Source organism: Bombyx mandarina, chromosome 05 (assembly GCF_030267445.1).
Source record: "Bombyx mandarina strain Sakado chromosome 05, ASM3026744v2".
Taxonomy (NCBI): domain Eukaryota; kingdom Metazoa; phylum Arthropoda; class Insecta; order Lepidoptera; family Bombycidae; genus Bombyx; species Bombyx mandarina.
This window is the reverse complement of record NC_143212.1, coordinates 13593932-13613573: the sequence shown is the minus strand read 5'-3', so window position 1 is coordinate 13613573 and position 19642 is coordinate 13593932. Positions and strand designations below refer to the sequence as shown.

The following is a 19642-nucleotide window of genomic DNA, read 5'->3' as shown; positions in this document are numbered from 1 at the left end:
AATTACGCAAATTAAAATATTGCGGGTTTGATTTTTACTACACGATGTTACTCCTTCACCGTGGAAGTCAATCGTGAACATTTGTTATGTACGTATTTGATTAGAAGAATTCGTACCCGCCCGCCGGATTCGAACATTGGTGCATCGCTAGATACGAATGCACCGGATGTCTTATCCTTTAGGCCGCGACGACTTCATATAATAGACTAAATGTTTGTGTGTGTAACAATATTATGTGAGTTATCTAAAGTAATTGGTTAAGCAATTGTTTTTTTAATCGGTTGAAATGGAATCACTGTTTGCTATCAAAAATGGTAATTTTCATAGTCCTAACAGTTAAAGACAAAATAAAATACAGCAGTCAGTGCATAAACCCAAATAAAAGATTCGATTCATTTCACGATTGATTTTATTAATTCAAAAATTAAAAGATAGATGAAGAAGAAGTTGTCATTACTGGAAGCCGGTTCGCAAGAAGATCTTAATATTTCATCCGAGCGTAGTTGATCTCCTGCGTAAGTTAATAAACAGATTAATTTCAATACACTCGTATGTATATGTTACGAACCTATCAGTCTTTCGGTATGAGGTGTGGTAAGGATACCCATTATTTATAGGGTTTGTTTCGTTATGTTTTAAACTTCAACTACTTTGTTTATTTGTACTATTCAATTTCTAAAATAATCGTCGTCCCGTGTTCCCTCAATTTTATCCCACGGTCAAATTCAAACGATATTTTTAAGGTACGTATATATAAAGTAGACAGCTGCCTGCGGTGAATCATTTAGGTTTTTATTTTTTTTAATGTTTTGATGGATGAACGAACTCACAGCCCACCTGGTGTTAAGTGGTTACTGGAACCCATAGACATCTACGACGTAAATGCGCCACCCACTTTGAGATATTAGTTCTAAGGTCTCAAGTATAGTTGGCTGCCCCACCCTTCAAACCGAAACGCATTACTGCTTCACGGCAGAAATAGGCAGGGTGATGGTACGTACCCACGCGGACTCACAAGAGGTCCTACCACCAGTAATAAACAGTTTCTGTTAACAGTCTGTGTGCAGTGGCGCAAAATATTCTGTGAACAGTCTGTAAGTCGCTCAGTATGAAGTCGATATTGTACATCTATCTATCCCAACAAAAATATTCTTTTTTTTTTTTTTATGATTGTAGGATTACTGGTGGCCCGGAGGCCTTTCCAGTTTCACCAGGACAGGTGGGCGAGCAAAGGCTCAGCCAGGAGGGGTGGGATTTGCTAACAGCTGCCCGAGCGCCTCCGAAGGAGACCTACCAACTCAAGAGTAGCTGCTTCGCGAATGAATCTACTACCGGATCGGAATCGCGACCCGCTGAGAAGATCCGGCGAGAAACTCAGCGAGCTGATTCATGGGTTAGGTTGCACGGCGAACTCTTTGTCGAGTTCGACGAGTACGGTTACCGAGGTCCCTAAGCCTGCTCCTAGAGCTGAAGGCGTCTAGTGCAAAGGTTATTGGATCTGGTGGATCCGTAAGGACGTGTCTAGGGCGTCGACGGTGACTGGCTCCTGCATGATCAGGATTCGGGGAGTAGTCAGCGGCGGCTACGATAAGGCGATTATCATGACGCATAGCCTTATCGAAGTACCGTTCCGACGCTGACTTCATGTATTTCTGTATAGATTCGAGGCACAGGTCGTCGTGTAGGTCAACGTTCCTCACGAACCACGGAGCTCCGACGGCTAACCTGCAAAAGCGGGATTGTAGAGATTGAAGGGTGTCTATGTGTGTGCGGGCCGCGTGAGCGAACACCACACTCGCGTAAGTCATGACGGGCCTTATGCAAGTTTTGTAAAGTGTCACCTTGTTCCGAAGGGACATTTTACTCCGCTTACAGATCATGGGGTAGAGTCTACCGAGAATAAACGCGGCACGGTCACGGACTGATTTTATGTGCGGGTGGAATGTCATCGATGCATCCAGGGTAACGCCCAGGTACTTGACCTTCCTGGCCCAGGGTATGGATTGACTAAAGAGAGTAATCGGGGGTGTGAGATTCCTCCTCCTAATACGGGAGGAAATCTGTGTGGAGCTTCCCCTCTGAAATAGCACCGCAGTTGTTTTCGCTGGGTTGATGTCTATGCGCCATTTTCGGAACCACTGTCCTAGGGCTAGGGCTGCGCTCTGAAGCTTCTTCGCGATTAGGGACTTGTTTCTACTGGAATAGTAAACAGTCGTGTCGTCGGCGAATAAAGCTAAATGGGTCGGCGGCGACCGGGGAATATCGTTATCGAATAAGCTAAATAGGAGGGGTGAAAGGACAGAGCCTTGCGGGACTCCAGCTGTGAGAGGTCGTGGGGAGGAGCGGGTTCCCTCGACTCGATATCGAAAAGAGCGGTTCGACAAGAAGTCCCGTATGATGAGCACGAGACTATCCGGCACACCCATGTTGAATAGTTTGAAAATCAAACCGTTGTGCCAGACTTTGTCGAACGCTTTTGCGACGTCGAAGAAGAGAGCTCCCGTGTATAACGGTTTTGTTCGATTAAGCCCCACAAGAATGTGCTCCGTGAGGCGGTGCACCTGTTGAACGCATGAGTGATTTGTACGGAATCCGAATTGTTCATCGATGAGAATGCCCTTGGATGAGACGAAGTCTCTGTGGCGTTTGTAGAGCAGACGCTCATACAGTTTGCCTAGAGACATGAGGAGGCTAATCGGGCGGTAGCTCGTCGGATGATTTTTTGGTTTACCGGGTTTATGTATGCCGATAACGTCCGCTTCTTTCCACACCGCGGGAAAGATACAGTTCGCCATAGCGGCATTGAAAATAGATGCCAACATCACGATGAGTTGGACGGGTAGAAGTTTAATAACGCGGTTGGATATACCGTCGGAACCGGGAGCCTTGCGAGGACGTAGGTCTTTGATCAAGTCCTTAACTTCCATCGGGGTGACAAAAAAAAAAAAAAAAATTCTGCTTTACCTTAATAAGTTCATTGTAGTATTTATCCGGAGCGCTGTTCATGCGATCGCGACGATTCGAGTAGAAATTAAGAAGAGCAGCTTCCTTGGCTTCATTGTGATAGGAAGATCTATTAGCCAGGTTGACAAGATACGGAATCCCCAAAGTTGGGATCCACCAGCCCTTAAATTCTGTGGCTTTCTCCATTTTTTCTACATACACATTAACAGCTGAAGCAATAGCTGTTTCATTCGCAGCATCGTTCAGTTCGCGCAGATCGTCATACTTCGACTTGATGAACTATAAAAAGATCATTGTTTAATTTCTTTAAAGTTTTGAGAAGAATACATATATTTTAAAATAATTTTAATTACATGAATACCTGTTTAAGTATTTCTCTCTCCATCTCATCTGGCAATTCGGGGTGAAATAGTTTCAACGCTTGTTCTGATGCTAATTTATGTTCGTTTGCCAAGTCGTTTGGATGTAAGCAGCATGTATCGGGATCCCAGAAAAGACTCATGTGATTCGTGTAGAATGACAACGCCATCATGAATTGTTTCCTATTTTTACTTCTATTGATTGCTTGCAAGTTAATGAATTGAGTTGCCATGTGCTGCAAGTTAAAAATACATTGCTAAACTGAACAATAAAAAAGTATATTTTTAAATTCGCTCACAGAAGTAATAACTTATCACTACGCCTATTACCTGCCTCCTGCCATGAATACGAAATATCCTTCTTTAAATAATAATAAATTTAATTCTATGAACCACGAATATACTAGTTGCATTTTGTTCATTGCAGTTAATTAGGCTTTGACTTAAAGTATGGGTTTCTAAATTTCAAATTACCTGCATCAGAGATAGTTTGAATACATCTTCTGGAAATTCTGTAGGCCTATTTCGTCGCTGGTCGAATGTCTCAATGGCTTTTCTGTAGCTTTCTTGGTACTTGGCTTCATATTCGTTGTCATCTAATGGAGGTTCCTTGTTGACTAAGCCTTCCATGAAACTAGAGAAGTTCATCTTGAGTTCAGTTATAACGTGTCTGTTGTTTTGTAGATTCAATGCTTGGAGACACTTCAGTTCTTTGCCTAAATACTGTGAAAATAATAAAAAAGGAATAAATTTCAAATTTATGGAATTTTCGCATATCGTTTGAAGCAAACCGCAATCACGTATCATCTCCAGAACTGAAACGACTATATTATACTCATCGCATACAGTACCCTTCGAGAGATTATTTATACCAAGTACCATACTGCTCTGCAAAAGACTCCCCTTCCACGGTGCTTCCTGAACGCTATCACCTATCTTTCTTCAAAATAAATTTGAAAAGAGTTTTCGGCGTTAGGTTACAGCTGACATTGACGTCTAAAATATTGATAACATCTACGAGCCACTGTGAGGACTCACGATTATATAATACAAGTTAGTATGTATACCTAATAATCCTCAATTTAATATTGAAGTTCGAGAAAAACATGAAGATACAATTTCATGTCTGACGTCTGATACGAAGATATAAGATACGATAGAAGTCGTCGTGGCCTAAAGGATAAGACGTCCGGTGCATTCGTGTTGAGCGATGCACCGGTGTTCGAATCTCAGGCGGGTACCAATTTTTCTAATGAAATACGTACTCAACAAATGTTCACGATTGACTCCCACGGTGAAGGAATAATATCGTGTAATAAAAATCAGACCCGCAAAATTATTATTTGCGTAATTACTGCAAAGCTTACCAATAAAAAGGTAATGGTAACTATTTGGTGGTCTCAGTATGGTATTATTCACTATAGCTTTTTCCTATCTAGCCAAGCAATAATGGCATATGTCTACTGTGCCGAACTCCGAACAATGATAGCAAAACATGCAGTGAAACAGCCCCTACTCATGAATCGATCTTCACCATTATTGCTCCATTATAACGCGAGACCTCATACACCACGAAAAACCGTTTTAACTGCAATTAGAAACCAATTGTCACCCTCCGTATTCGCCAGACCTTGCTCCAACGGATTACCATTTTTTGTGATTTGGACAATTTTCTACGTGATAAAAAGTTTTCTTCCGAGGAGGCAGTGCAAAATACTTTCACACAGTTTGTAGAATCTAGATCACCAGAGTTTTATCGCAAAGGCATAAATTACCTTCCTGTTAGATGGCAGCAATCTATAGATAATAATGGTAGATATTTAAAGTATAATATGTATTAACTAAAATTACTCGTATAAGTTTGACATTTAAGTATTTTTTGCTTATAAGTTAACCGCACATAACTTTCTAAATAATTTAACAATAAAATATAATAGAATTGTACTGACCTGGATGAATTTAATCTTTTCTTCATCAATGACATTTGGAATTTTTTGTCTTTTGGAATCAAAGTAAGTAGCAGCGGCTAAAACGGCTTCATTGAATAATGGTTCTACATCATTCGGATGCAAGCAAAACAAATTTTCACCGTGCACTGCTTTGACTGTATTATCAAATACTTCTTTTGCTTCGAATGCTAGTTTCCGATACTTGCCGTCGTTCATAAGGCCATAACGTGGTAATTGATCTTCTAAATCCTGAAAACACCAACGGCTTTATTTTGTTACATTGAACATATTACATAGTTATCGGTTTTCGATTGGATGAATTTTTTCATAATCGTTAAGTTCCAAACACTTACACGCTTTAATTGAGTTAGGTATGCACCGATCTCTTTTTGTGAGCCCATTTTCCCTTTTTTGTTGAACGCTTCGATTGCTTTAGCCAATGCTTGGTTATGAGTAACACGAACTCCTTCACCTGGCATACTTGGCGTGTCGGTATTGCACGCAGCATCCATGATCTTCGTGTACTTACTGGTAGCTTCCCGAATAGCTGCCATCAATGCCGCCCTCTTGGTATTCTAAAATAATAAAGAACCTTATCAGAACCATGACTTTCTTGACCTATGTACTGATTGTTGCTACTTGTCTCTTATTTTTATAATTTTATAGCATTCATAGACATGAGCACACGATCCACTAGATGGTCAGTGATCTCTGTAACTCATGAACGGCACCAATGAGAGGGGCGCTGCCTAGTCGCTGCTTACCACCAAAACCCCCCTCAAACCTCGTTTGAAAAAATACGATGCATTCAGGAAACATAAGAAGTTCATTCCAAAGCCGGTTAGCATTTTTTTTATTGCTTAGATGATTGGACGAGCTCACAGCCCACCTGGTGTTAAGTGATTACCATCCTATCATACCCATGGACATCTACAACGTAAATGCGCCACCCACCTTGAGATTACAACGGCTTCCCCACCCTTCAAACCGGAACGCGTTACTGCTTCATGGTAGAAATAGGGAGGGTGGTGGTACCTACCCGTGCGGACTCACAAGGGGTCCTACCACCAGTAATTACGCAAATTATAATTTTGCGGGTTTCATTTTTATTACACGATGTTATTCCTTCACCGTGGAAGTCAAACGTGAACATTTGTTGAGTACGTATTTCATTTGAAAAATTGGTACCCGCCTGGAATTCGAAATACCGGTGCATCGTTCAACACGAATGCACCGGACGTCTTATCCTTTAGGCCACGACGACTTATGTACATGTGCATGTGCAGAAAATACGCCTGCAGACGTACTATGAATGAACGTTTATATTAATTTTGACACTGTGACAGGCAGCGTGACGGTAAAAACGAGATGACGAGAACATCTCCAACAGTAAATCAGAGTATTCATCAAGGAGTACATGTTACAATAATAAGAGAGAACCGAACTCTCTTCGTAAGCTGAGCGATTCAATTGGAATCTCCGAGCGATCCACGAAAACTAGATTATCGAAAGTCCAATCCAGCCTTCTTCTGTGTGGAAAAAAATTGAAGTATGATAGATGGAAATGGCATTTAGTATGGCATGTGGCGTGGGTTTGGACCGGTAATCCTTCTTGGGCATAGGGTGAATAGGTTGCGGTGCGACAGTTACATCACATATTTTATTAAGGTTCCATGTTATCAGGATCACTTCGAGGATGCGATCTGGCCTGGATACATATTTCAGGTTGAGGATGTTGAGTAATGTCAATAATGTTTTTCATTATGGATCAGATTTTCACGGGACTTGCACCGTGGTGAGAGACTAGTCTGACAAAATGTACCTTTTGCAGTCTTTTGCAGGATAGTATTTATAGATAGGCAGCGGAGTTAAGTTTTCGCCTTTCTTCTCAGAATCCGACGCATCCTGCTAATCATTTCATGGTAATTTGTCGGTAGTAGCAGTAACTTAAACTATTTTTATATCTTACTCCGTAATTCGCAACTAGCTATTTCTTATTTTAAGTAACTAGTGGCGGACATGAGTCAAATCCTGATGTGGATTCTACTGGTGTGGATACTACGAGCAGTAAAGTATTGGAATTATCCTTCTTATTTTTGCCGCGAATTAATGATTTGTCTTGGTTTGAATTGTATGATAGCTGTCGTGCATTATGACATCAGATCGTTAGTAATTAACATGCCCATCGTAATTTTAAGATCTCTGAGATTGATGTTCAAATTTCGTGATGTTTTTTTAGTAAAAAGGAGCAATCATTATTTAATATATTAGCCGTATGTGCTAGACATTATCATAAGTTAGGCCTCCTCCAGTCTTGATGCTCAGATTCACACTTACCTCGAAGATACTGCTAGGAGTTATCATAGAATCACTGTTGAAAGCAGTCATATAAGTTTGGAAATATGTATACATATCAGCGCATGTTACTTTAACTCCATTTATCTTTTTTATATTCAAATTTTCAGGCGCAAATATAGACGGTACAAGCTCTTTAAGAGCGTTTCTGAATTCTGTCGAAAGCTCTGTGGACAACACAGTGAACGTTCATTGGTGAGTTTCCAAAAAATAATAACAGTTAAATTATTCACCATAAAATTAAATTTGTTGTTGATCGTTTAACATTGAATAAGCTAGAGTGAAGATTTCCTCGTGTTACAGATATCGTACCAGCACATACGAAATAAGAATTGATTGGCTGTGTTGATTAAAAACCAAGCATCCTTGCATTGTGGAATCAATAATGTTTTACAGTCACTCTCTTTTGTAACGTGATATCTCCCGGCTTTTAGATAATTACAATGTCGTTATTTTATATATTAATTACGACATCTTTCCACATAATTAACGGAAGCACTTTTTATTCTTTTACAACTACGTAAAAATTGTAGTTGTAAAGATATAAGGGAGATTTTGTTGTTGAACACATGAACTTAGCGATGAATTGACATACCGTATTAAGTGGACTTTTCAATATGTGAAACATTACCAATTGCCAACACTAAATCATAATACATATTTGCTGGTTGTAAGGCTTTATGTGAGCGAACTAAAGGTACTATCATCCTGCTCGTTAGCGTAACAAAGGACAAGGATTCTAGTAATAAGGAATGACGATGAGAAAATACGATTATTACCTTTTGTTTAAAGGTGCCAATACTCATATTGTGATGCTGTTATTTTACAAATTAATTCAGAATTATGTTAGCAATTTATAATAAAATAAATTTATTTTACCAGAAAAGTTTCCGTTGTAGCTTGGATTCGAAACTTTGAAACCGGGGTGAGGCATAAGGAAACATGAAACCTTATCGAAGCAAGAACGAATATGTTCCCGGAGGTCACATAGCTCTTTTGGCATTTTATCTGTAATCTAAAAAGATAATTGTTCAGTTAACACTTAAATTTTACGCTAGCCCTATTCCGTGTTGTATTTTTTACACACTGGAAATATAACAATATTTCCTTTACGTTCTTATATACTTAGTCTGGCCATAAATACTGTTACAATGAAAAATAAACAAAATATTACATTTGAATTTGGAATCTTTCATTTTTATATGATTGCTCATTGAGTTTTCTCATTTTGGCGCCAATACATTGTACAATATTTTGCGATATTAAAATGGAGTGTGGTGATAAAGAGAACCGAATCGCTGTGATTGCATTACACAAAGTAGGTATGGAGCCAAATGCAATTTTTAAAACTCTCCATATGCTTGGTATTAGTAAAATGTTTGTGTACCGGGCTATGAGACCTCCTCTGCTTGTGACAGAAAAAGATCTGGCCGTCTACGTACTGTTCGTATGAAAAAGGTAGTCAAAGCAGTAAGGAAAAGAATTCGAAGAAATCCTGTCCGAAAGCAAAAGGTTTTATCTCGGGAGATGAAGATAGCACCTAGAACCATGTCGCGTATTTTAAAAGATGACTTAGGACTTACAGCCTATAAGAGACGTACTGGTCATTTCTTAACTGATAATTTAAAAGAGAATAGAGTGGTAAAATCGAAACAACTACTGAAGCAGTACGCAAAGGGAGGTCATAGAAATTTTTTGTTTACGGATGAGAAATTTTTTACAATTGAGCAACATTTTAACAAACAAAATGATCGTATTTATGCTCAAAGCTCTAAGGAAGCTTCCCAATTAGTCGACAGAGTGCAACGTGGGCACTATCCGACTTCAGTGATGGTTTGGTGGGGTATTAGCTATGGAGGAGTGACTGAGCCATACTTTTGTGAAAAAGGTATCAAAACATTGGCACGAGTGTATCAAGATACCATTCTTGAGAAGGTAGTGAAGCCCCTTAACAACACCATGTTCAATAATCAAGAATGGTCCTTCCAGCAAGACTCGGCGCCAGGTCATAAAGCTCGGTCTACGCAGTCTTGGTTGGAAACGAACGTTTCAGACTGCATCAGAGCTGAAGACTGGCCGTCGTCTAGTCCCGATCTTAATCCGCTGGATTATGATTTATGGTCAGTTTACAGCTACAGAGTACAGCTTGTTCTAAGCGCCATGATAATTTGGAGTCCCTAAAACAATCCGTACAATTGGCAGTGAAAAAATTTCCCATGGAAAGAGTGCGTGCTACTATTGATAACTGACCTCAACGTTTAAAGGACTGTATTGCAGCCAATGGAGACCACTTCAAATAAGCTTTTTATACTTTAAATTGTTTTATATTTATGTATTAAACTAACACACTGTAAAATTAATAAATGTTATTTGCAATAGAAATATTTTTTTTCCTTTGTCTCAGTATTTATGACTAGGTACATACATATATTGGGAAGCAGTGGCTTCAAACGTTTATACACACACACACACACACACACACACACACACACACATATATATATATATATATACACACAGAATACACACAGAATACACACAGAATATATATATATATATATTCTGTGCGTGTTTGTAACTGAACTCCTCTCCTCTCTCTGTGTACCTTCGGGTGGATCGAGAATGGTTTAGATTTACAAATCAGATGGCGTTGCAGTCGGTTTCTAGGTTATTTATCTTCCCTAGAAATAATTTATATGGCAAAACAACGTTTGCCGGGCCAGCTAGTATTCATTAAACTTCTATTGTACTTACTTCAAGTCTCTTTTTTAATAGCTCTTCACCTCCTTTGGCACCGAAAGCATGTTCATAATAGTAAGGCCAATCTCTGATAAGGAACATTAGCATCTGAAACGCTTTCGAGCCGTCTTCGTTTTTAAGTAGTTTCCCGTACTCGGTAAATAACTGAAATGATTCATTGAATTGAATTGTTGCGTTGAGAAAATAAAATAATACTTGATATGAGCCGAGTATTGAAATCTACCTGTAAGTATTGAAGATCGTCCTCTTGAAGATTCTCTTTGAGATTATAGATCTGAACGGACGATATTAGGGTAGAGAGCGCAAATATTATGGAGCAATCTCGCACTGTGCTGCTGGAGTCGAAGGTGCCTTGTGTATCCATTAACAGCACTGCCACCTGTCAAAGAAAAAAAATGTACTTTTCAAATCTTAGGTAAATAGGTCAAAATTCTTAGTCAAATCTAAACATTACTCTATACCAGAGTTTTCCAACCTTTTTTGTGCCATTCACCGATGTAACATTTTAAAATTTTTTTTGCCCCTATAGATAATTTTTAAACAGTAAAATATTTATTTGATCATTTAAGATACATAAATGGGGGGCTTTTGGGAAGAAATCACTATGAAATTGTTATCAAAACACAGTAAGTAATATTTCAAAACGTATAATAAAAAACTAAAATTCTAATTCAAAATAATTTTAATACACATTTTTATATTAATTTAGTACGATTGCCGCCCTTAAATATCAAATTTCCCCTATTGGGAAACACCGCTCTATACCATCCATTAAATTTAAACCTAGATTGTAAAAAAGGAGAGTATATGGCTCCAGACTGTTTAAAAATTATAGCCGGTGAAATTGACTGACTCGGTTCTGCTGTAGCTAGTGCCTTTTACATCCGGACTGAGGTTCGTGAGTTGGATTCCCACATCGGGCAAACATTCATGTGATGAACAGGTTTGTGTGCTCCCTGTCTTGATGTATTACTGGTGGTCGGACCTCTTGTGATTCAGCACGGGTAGATAGGTGGTGGCACCCTGCTTGCCGTGAAGCAGTAATGCGTTTCAGTTTGATAGGTGGGGCAGCCGTTGTACTATACTGAGACGTTATAACTCATATCTCAAGGTAGGTGGCGGTATTTACGTTGTAGATCTCTATAGGCTTCGGTGACCACTTAACATCAGGTGGGCCGTGAGCTCGTCCACGCAATATTGCAATAAAAAATAAAAAAAATTAAAATGGCTTTTGAATTGCTTATATTGGTGGAAGATGCAGCCAGCTTGGAACATGAATTCTTCTAAGTGTCAAATTTTCAAACGGCTGCTCCACCCTTAAAACTGTAAAGATCGGCTGCTTTATGACAGAAATAGGCAGGGTAGACTGGTGGCACCAATATGTGTGTATCATAGTACAGGGGGACCTAGATTGGAGTCAGATGACGGTATATGACTTGTTCCCGGTTTGTTACTATTATTATTTTAGCCACTCACAATCACTCATACGGCCTCTATCTCCAAAGTGTTTTACGAACCCTCATCTTTTATTATTATTTTCCCTTCATTGAGCTCTAAACTTTTTGCAATTTAAGGTCAAGTGATTTTCGAAGTGACCATCATTCACATAACCACGTAAAGTGAGTCGAAGGAAAACATTAGGTCCAAGTGTGGCCATGCAAATTCTTATGTTTTGGAATCTAATAATCATTATACACATTAAACAAGCTGACCTTTTCTCCTGCAGCCGTAGTGGTGATAAATGGCTCCGGATACATTAGTATACCCGTAGTATGCCTTTCAGATCCTCCCTTCCAGCTGAATCCGATTAAAGGGTCTGTTTCGTTCCCCAACCAGTCGCCATTTTCGTTTCGCTTTTCCGTCTACGACAACAAGAAGCTGAACTTTTAGTTTTTTTTGTAAAATGAGTTTTTAACCTGAATTCACAGTAGCATTTGATTTTAACTCCTCTTTTGGACAAGCATCTTTAATATATTCGAAAAAATTCAAAACAATAACAACAAATGATATTCAACAATCTAATTATAATTTTTATTAAAAAATAAAGATAAAGTAATAAATACCGGTGAGTTGAGGTAGCGGAGGAAGTAGCTTAGCAAGAAGGACTTTCCTCCGCGGTAGGCGCCCGCTACGCTAACCACCACCAGCGGCAGATCTTTTACATCCTCACGCAGTAAAATTCTCTGGAGTGTGTTATCTTCAAGCACATAATTGTGATTGTCATTCACATTAACTACCTGAACGGATCGTAGACCACTCATAGTGATTAGGTCTTCAATATTCCTGTTAGATTTAATTGCCTGAAACAAATTAGGTTATATTTTACTATAGGTCAAAGATGATGTGAGAATGTTGACGCTAAAGGAGTATAAAACACACTGCTCCGTAGCCTTAAATATGTAGTGTATTAGTTTATTGAAATGCAAATAGCAACTTACTCCGAAAGAAAATAACGTCTTTTCCAGTGAGGGCCACAATGTAATGAGAAAAATAAACCAAACACTAGCTTTTTATACTGTTTTTCAAAATTATTTTCCTTTCTATCCACCTCTTATCATATAGTCACCACAAACTACACGATACTTGCAGTGGTCATATGCAGATAGTAAATAAAATGAAATAGTTTAGATAATAAAATATTTACCTATTATTTATTCATTTGTATGCATTTGCGAATTTGATATTTTCACAAAGAGATCTTCGTAATTATTTAAAAAAAAAACGGTGCTAACAATAAAAAAATTAGAGAACTAGTGACGGGAGTTTAAAATTTATATTTGTAAGGAATTTTTCTGACGCATGAACGCCTAGATCTGAGGATGTATCAACAAGAATATGAGTATATATGGACAATTCGGATAATTTCAGCAGAAATAGGTCAGATTAAGTACCAGGGCGTACAATATGCCGCCTTACCACTGGTTATTACACAGTCATGTTTACAAATTTACAAAATTGATGTCATGTACAGTTTTGTTATTGTCGCGCAGCTTCCGATTACACAAATGCTAAGGGCAAAATTAATTTAATAAAAAATAAATTTAAATACTCACAAGCAGACAATAAAGGCTCATTAGGACTACTAAAATGATCATAGTCACCCAAAGAGAAATTAAGAGGGATCTATGCTCGGAGTTTCTCTGCAAGATTAAATCAAGAATGAGGAGATTCGCAGGAGAACCGTGATAAAAGACATACCCTTGATTGAAGTGGCAATGAGTGAGGGTCATTACTCGTAAGCCTTTGACACTTTGCTTTTCTTGATTTGACCTTTGACATTTAGTTGATTTGGCCATAAAAAAATTCAATTGGCCACCATGCACCGGAAGACGAAGTGTGAGAAGACGTTCCACAATTTGCACTGACGACCTGTTGAAGATCGCGAGAATCCGCTGGATGAGAGCAGAATTGTAGTGAAACTTGGAAAAAGCCTGTATACAGTAGTGGATCTATGTGAGCTTATGATGAATTCCACGGTGTTTCCCGAGCGCTATGACATGTCCTTCTTCAAACGAGGCTTGTGGACAGTATTAAGAGGTAGGCAGCGGCTTGGCTCTGCCCCTGGCATTGCTGAAGTCCATGGGCGACGGTAACTACTCACCATCAGGTGGGCCGTATGCTCGTCTGCCTAAAAGGGCAAGAAAAAAAAAAGAAAGAATTGAAATACTAAAATAAGTCGTTTTAATAGAAATGCAGACTTAATTCCAGATTCCCTAGTCAAGATATTAGGCCAATGAAATAAAATTGTTGTATCGTCATCGGTTCAAAACGTGTTCTCAAGTTAAATGAACGTCATGAAATTTGTTCAAATTAAATTAAAATATTTCTTTACATGTGTATACACAGACATAGGGCAAGCCAATGAAAGTTGTGTATGATTTCCCAAGATCACATAAATGTATTATTGGATCTATGTACATATATCTTGAGGCTCCAGCAGAATATTTACTATCAAGTACTATTTCATTTGGAAATAACAATTCATTCAATATTTAAACTGACGTCTTTTTTTGTATAGTATATTTGCTTCGGATTACGCGACTCATAGATATAATTGTAATTTAATCAATTGATAATTCAATTACGTCCACAACTCGCCAAAATTTTCCGTGTCTAAGAAGATTGTGAAGTATTCGAATAACTTCAGAATTAATAAAATTAGATGAAAAACCGCAAGATTTTACTGTAAAAGTGTATGTTAATTTTAATTAAAAATATTATAAACAAATACTCTGTGATTTGATGATGATGACACAGAAATTACTTCTACGATGAAAGAATGGCATCTTGTTATAAAAATAAAACTTATATAATTATAAAATTTGCGTAAATCCTATGCAGTTCCTATGCAGCAGACTTCGAGTCTCAAGATGGGAGGTGGCATTCGCATAATAATATGATATCCGTGGGTAAAAGCACCAGGAGGGCCATGAGCACGTTCACCTTTCTATGCGTAAAAAAATCTTGCGAGATTAGTAAAATGATATTGAAAGAAAATTTGCAAATCGGAGCAAGGAAAACTATAATTATTCCTCACATTCAAACATTCGACCACTATCAGTTTTTATCTGTGTTAACCAACACATGATATATTCGTTTCGGAATTCCCTTCGAATTCGCTGTAATTGTGGTTTTACAATAGCAGTAAATATATTAAATAATAATATGTATTTAATGAAAAAAATAACTAAAAACAATTTTTATAATAATTATGTATGTATGCTCACCTATAAGACATTCATTATTCCTCGAAAACTGCTCTGCGGTATCTACGGAAACGAGCAGGATGGTCGTGCATATCGACGCTTGAAAGGCAAACGTGACTAAGCGACAATGCGTGAACTTTACAGTAGACTAATTTAAAGTTGAAATACCTGAAAAAAAGTCTATTTTAACGAATCTAGCTGTAGGATTGAAATTATTTTAATAGACCTAGAAATATATTTTTTTTGCGCATCGAATATGATTATTGCCTATCATTTATGTATTAAGCAGTTATTGTCGCTTAGTCACGTTTGCCTTTCAAGCGTCGATATGTATACACACACAACACTGACTCACAATATGTCCTACAAAATTTAACTATTTTAATTGTAAGCGGAGAATTTTAAAATACCTATTTGAATTATTGTAGGAACAATGTTTCCGGTTTAATCCAACGCGGACTTCTTAGACATTGAATTAGGATACGCTGTTGATCGTGACCATAGTTTTCTTAAGCTCCTATATCTTAATATACTATTCGATAATCTTAGTTTTGAGCAGAACATCTGGTACACAGGTCTTAGTGGCCACATCAGGCGTAGTCAATTTGCAACACGGCACCCATTTTCGTTCAATGGTCTGTAATGAAACCTGAACTAGAAAACGAAGTTTATATTAAGCTGTCCATTGTTGGTAGGCTTTCTTAAGATAATTATAGCACGTACAAAATCCGATATATATTAATAAATATCCGATATATCTTTAATAATAGGCGACCACAGGCTTCTTAAGACAGCACTTTGGGAAAAGCCAAGAAAAAAATGTTTTTGAAGCTCTCTTAGCCGTACGTAAATTGGACTTAATTTAATTTCATCCATTAAGGACCCATTTACTGACAATCTACCATACCCGATCCTGTAGACCGAATAGTAAACAGTTGACGCCGCCCAAAACACGTCATTACGGATCCTTCCGATCCATTAACGGTGCTATTAGGTACCACAAGCACCGGTCACCGTCCTCGTCGAACCCGTCACTTACGACAAAGGGCTCGACGAGCGAATTAACCCATAGACACAGCCTACTGAGTTTCCCGCCGGATCTTCTCAGTGGATCGCGTTTCCGATCCGGTGGTAGATTCTGCGAAGCACTGCTCTTGCTAGGGTCAGTGCTAGCATCACTCCGGTTTGAGTCCCGTGAGACACCTACTAGCTAATGTTACGCTGAAATAGCCTCTCAAGGCTATCAGCTTAGGTAGGAAAAAAAAGATAATCTTTTTCAAGAATAATATGTGTGTACTATAAATTGCATATATTAATTGGCATTGGCAAATGTGTTTACATCAGCCTTTATTTGGAAATAAAAACCGTAGTATTGGCTATTGAAACGTTAGGGTCCTCAACATAGTGAAAAGATACTTCACGACCGGTTAAAGACTAACATTGTACTATACAAATCACGGACTTAGCAAATGTTAGAGATGCTAACCTATGTTATTACCATATAAAATAAGTCTCTATACTAAACAATTGAGACTTAGACCTTAGACGGCGGCATTTACGTAGTGATTGATGTCTTAGAGTCCCGATAGTCACTAAACAAAAAAAAAATAGACTTTAGAAATTAGTCTCGTATCTTCGGAGTTTTTGTTTCACAACACTATTATACATTGTTCGAATGTTTACGTTAATGATATAGTGGACTATATTTAATTATTTAAGTATTTTTAATAGCCACTCCTCCTCGCGTCGTCTTCCTCATTACTGAGGGTCGTGACTCCCCCGCTGCATCAGTTTCTCTCGTACGATTTCCCTCAATCTTCTACGATCCTTAGCTTTGTGAAGGGCATTGTGGAAGTTGATGTCCAGAGAAGATCGTATTCCACCATCAGCCATCAGCTATTCAAGATTGTGACCCTCTTTACGAGCAATATGTCCGAAGAATTCCAGCACTATTAATAGCCACACTAGATAAAAATTTTAGGATTCAAACAATATTTTACAAAGGCAGAGAAGAATGTGAATTAAAGTCGATTTCGAATGTTGAATCGTCTGTGTTGTTTACTGAGCAATGTGTCAATCGGTCAGATTGAGTGAAGATACTCAAATATATTACTTTGAGGGCATCACAGCTAGCACGCATTTAACAACAACTATTTACACTTTGATTCAGTAAGCTTCTACTTGACTGGTGGTAGGACCTCTTGTGAGTCCGCGCGGGTAGGTACCACCGCCCTGACTATTTCTGCCGTGAAACAGTAATGCGTTTCGGTTTGAAGGGTAGAGTAGCCGTTGTAACTATACTGAGATCTTAGAACTTATATCTCAAGGTGGGTGGCGCATTTACGTTGTAGATGTCTAAGGGCTCCAGTAACCACTTAACACCAGCTGGGCTGTGAGCTCGTCCATCCATCTAAGCAGTATAAAAAAAGCTACAATTTTGACTTTTTGCGTACAATAAATAAGCTTTAATAAATTTTACTCAAATCAAACTCAAACAGCAATAACAAATGCTGGTACGCTTAAATAAACCAAATATAATACCGATCTCCAATTTTGTTTCATTGTCACGAAATATTGGATCGAGTGCTGTCAATAATAAACAACGATTTATCTCGTCATGAGCGAATTTTCTAGATAATAAGCTTCATGAAACTTTACAGGTTCGACTGCTACGATTAAGATATTATTTAGGAATTAAGTAATTCTCATGGTTATTTAGGATTCGTTTGGAAAATGAAGCCAATAGATCACAACGTAAATGAGGTCGTTCAGTATGAGATACTGCCGTCCCTACCCAAATGTGTCAAATACCAGACTTCTTCCTAGTTAAATCTAGGTAAAAAGTAGCTAAGAAGTAAGCCTGAAGGCTGAGCTTTAGGTTATACTAGCGACCCGCCCTCGCTTCGCTTCGGAAACATTAAAACACACATGAAATCAAAAAAATAAAATTAAAAAAAATTAAAAAAAAGTAGCCTATGTTCATCAGGGACAATGTCGGCTTCTAATGGAAAAAGATTTTTTCAAATCGGTCCAGTAGTTTCGGAGCCTATTCGAAACAAACAAACAAACAAATCTTTCCTCTTTATAATATTAGTATAGATGAATAGTTATATTATATTATATGAATAGTTATATTATATTATATTAGTTAACTTTATGAATAGTTGCCTAAAGTTGCAAACATGTCGGTTAAGCTAACTAGCCCTTCACCACTCGATATGATCGCTAAACTATAACTAATTTACTTACAAATATTATATATCGTTTCTTGATTTACCTCTTTTGATGCCATCGAATTGTTACCCTGTTTTATTTCCTTAACGATCGTTTAATTGAACGTTACATCTTTAATTAACAGCTATTTATTGGACAGTTAAACACGATTTATTGGCAATTTCATAGCAACCTACAATTTATTTGAATTTATCGAAACAGTTCATTCAGAGACAAAATTAAGGAATTCCGGGCTATGAACCCATTTTCTATGATAGGGTCCTTTGCCTTACTATAGGAGTATTGTCTCTCAAATATATTAAGTGTATAATCTATGGTATTGTCATACTAGCTTTTGGAGCTTACTCTCAAACTCTATAGCTAATGACAAGCCGTACATACTACATAATGTACTTTGCGAAAAGGAAAAAAAAGGTTTCACGGTCATTGAGTATATATAGGCAAATGGAGTAAATTAAAGTATCTCTTATAATCTATACAAATAAATAAAATTGGAGTATCTGTTTGTCATATTGAAATAACCGCTTTTTACTACATGCATAATAATATGAAGATATATACAGTACATACACCAAAATAACATCTTTTACAATTTTTGTCTGTCTGTTCCGGTTAATCTCTGGAACGGCTGGACGAGACTTTCACTGATAGGTAGCTGAAGACATAAGGAGTGACTCAGGCTACTTTTTTTAGACTAGCTTCGCTCTGCGGCGTCACCCGCAGTACAACAATAACCGCGGGTAACATCGCGGGGGTAACATCAGCTATCAATAATAAAATTTAATGCTTCCGAAGCGAAGCGAGGGCGGGTTGCTAGTATATAATATAAAGCATGTATTTACCTTTATTATTAAGGTTTAATTCATTCGATCAAATATTATAACAATAATCATCTTATACAGACATAAAACGTAATGTAATGTTTATTTTAAAATCGAAATATTTTGCCTAGATAACGTAGTAATGTCGAGTAGACTTTTTTATGAATGAGGGATTACTGGTGGTCCGAAGGCCTTTCCAGTTTCACCGGGACAGGTAGGCGAGCAAAGCTTAGCCAGGAGGGGTGAGATTAGCTAACAGCTGCCCGAACGCTTCCAAAGGAGACCTGGACACTCAAGAGCAGCTGCTTCGCGAATAAATTTACTACAGGATCGGATTCGCAGCTCGCTGAGAAGATCCAACTAGAGACTTTTTCTAAACTAGAGGCTAGCTATGAGGTGCCCATTGAATAAAATATAATTTTATAGTTAGGCTAAATCTGGGAAAATATGTATGGTATTTTTGAATGATTGTTTTTGTCAACACTCTACAAAAT

At 37.9% G+C, this 19642-nt stretch overlaps 2 protein-coding genes across 5 annotated transcripts in view; one reads left to right on the top strand and one right to left on the bottom strand.

The window, feature by feature from the left end:
* The window catches only part of kcc (solute carrier family 12 member kcc), a 468256-nt gene that overhangs the window by 110715 nt on the left and 337899 nt on the right, over positions 1-19642 (top strand). The gene's annotated exons all lie outside the window — the stretch shown is intronic.
* Positions 392-12918, bottom strand: LOC114242862 (atlastin). The gene is made up of 13 exons (XM_089727871.1): positions 12826-12918; positions 12451-12687; positions 12100-12249; positions 10611-10766; positions 10382-10531; positions 8507-8642; positions 7610-7794; positions 5626-5847; positions 5273-5521; positions 3798-4046; positions 3326-3559; positions 2965-3243; positions 392-511 (listed from the first exon to the last, which is right to left on the bottom strand). Exons 2-13 carry the CDS (start codon positions 12646-12648, stop codon positions 482-484), a joined length of 2238 nt encoding a protein of 745 aa, XP_089583997.1. The 5' UTR covers positions 12649-12687; positions 12826-12918; the 3' UTR covers positions 392-481.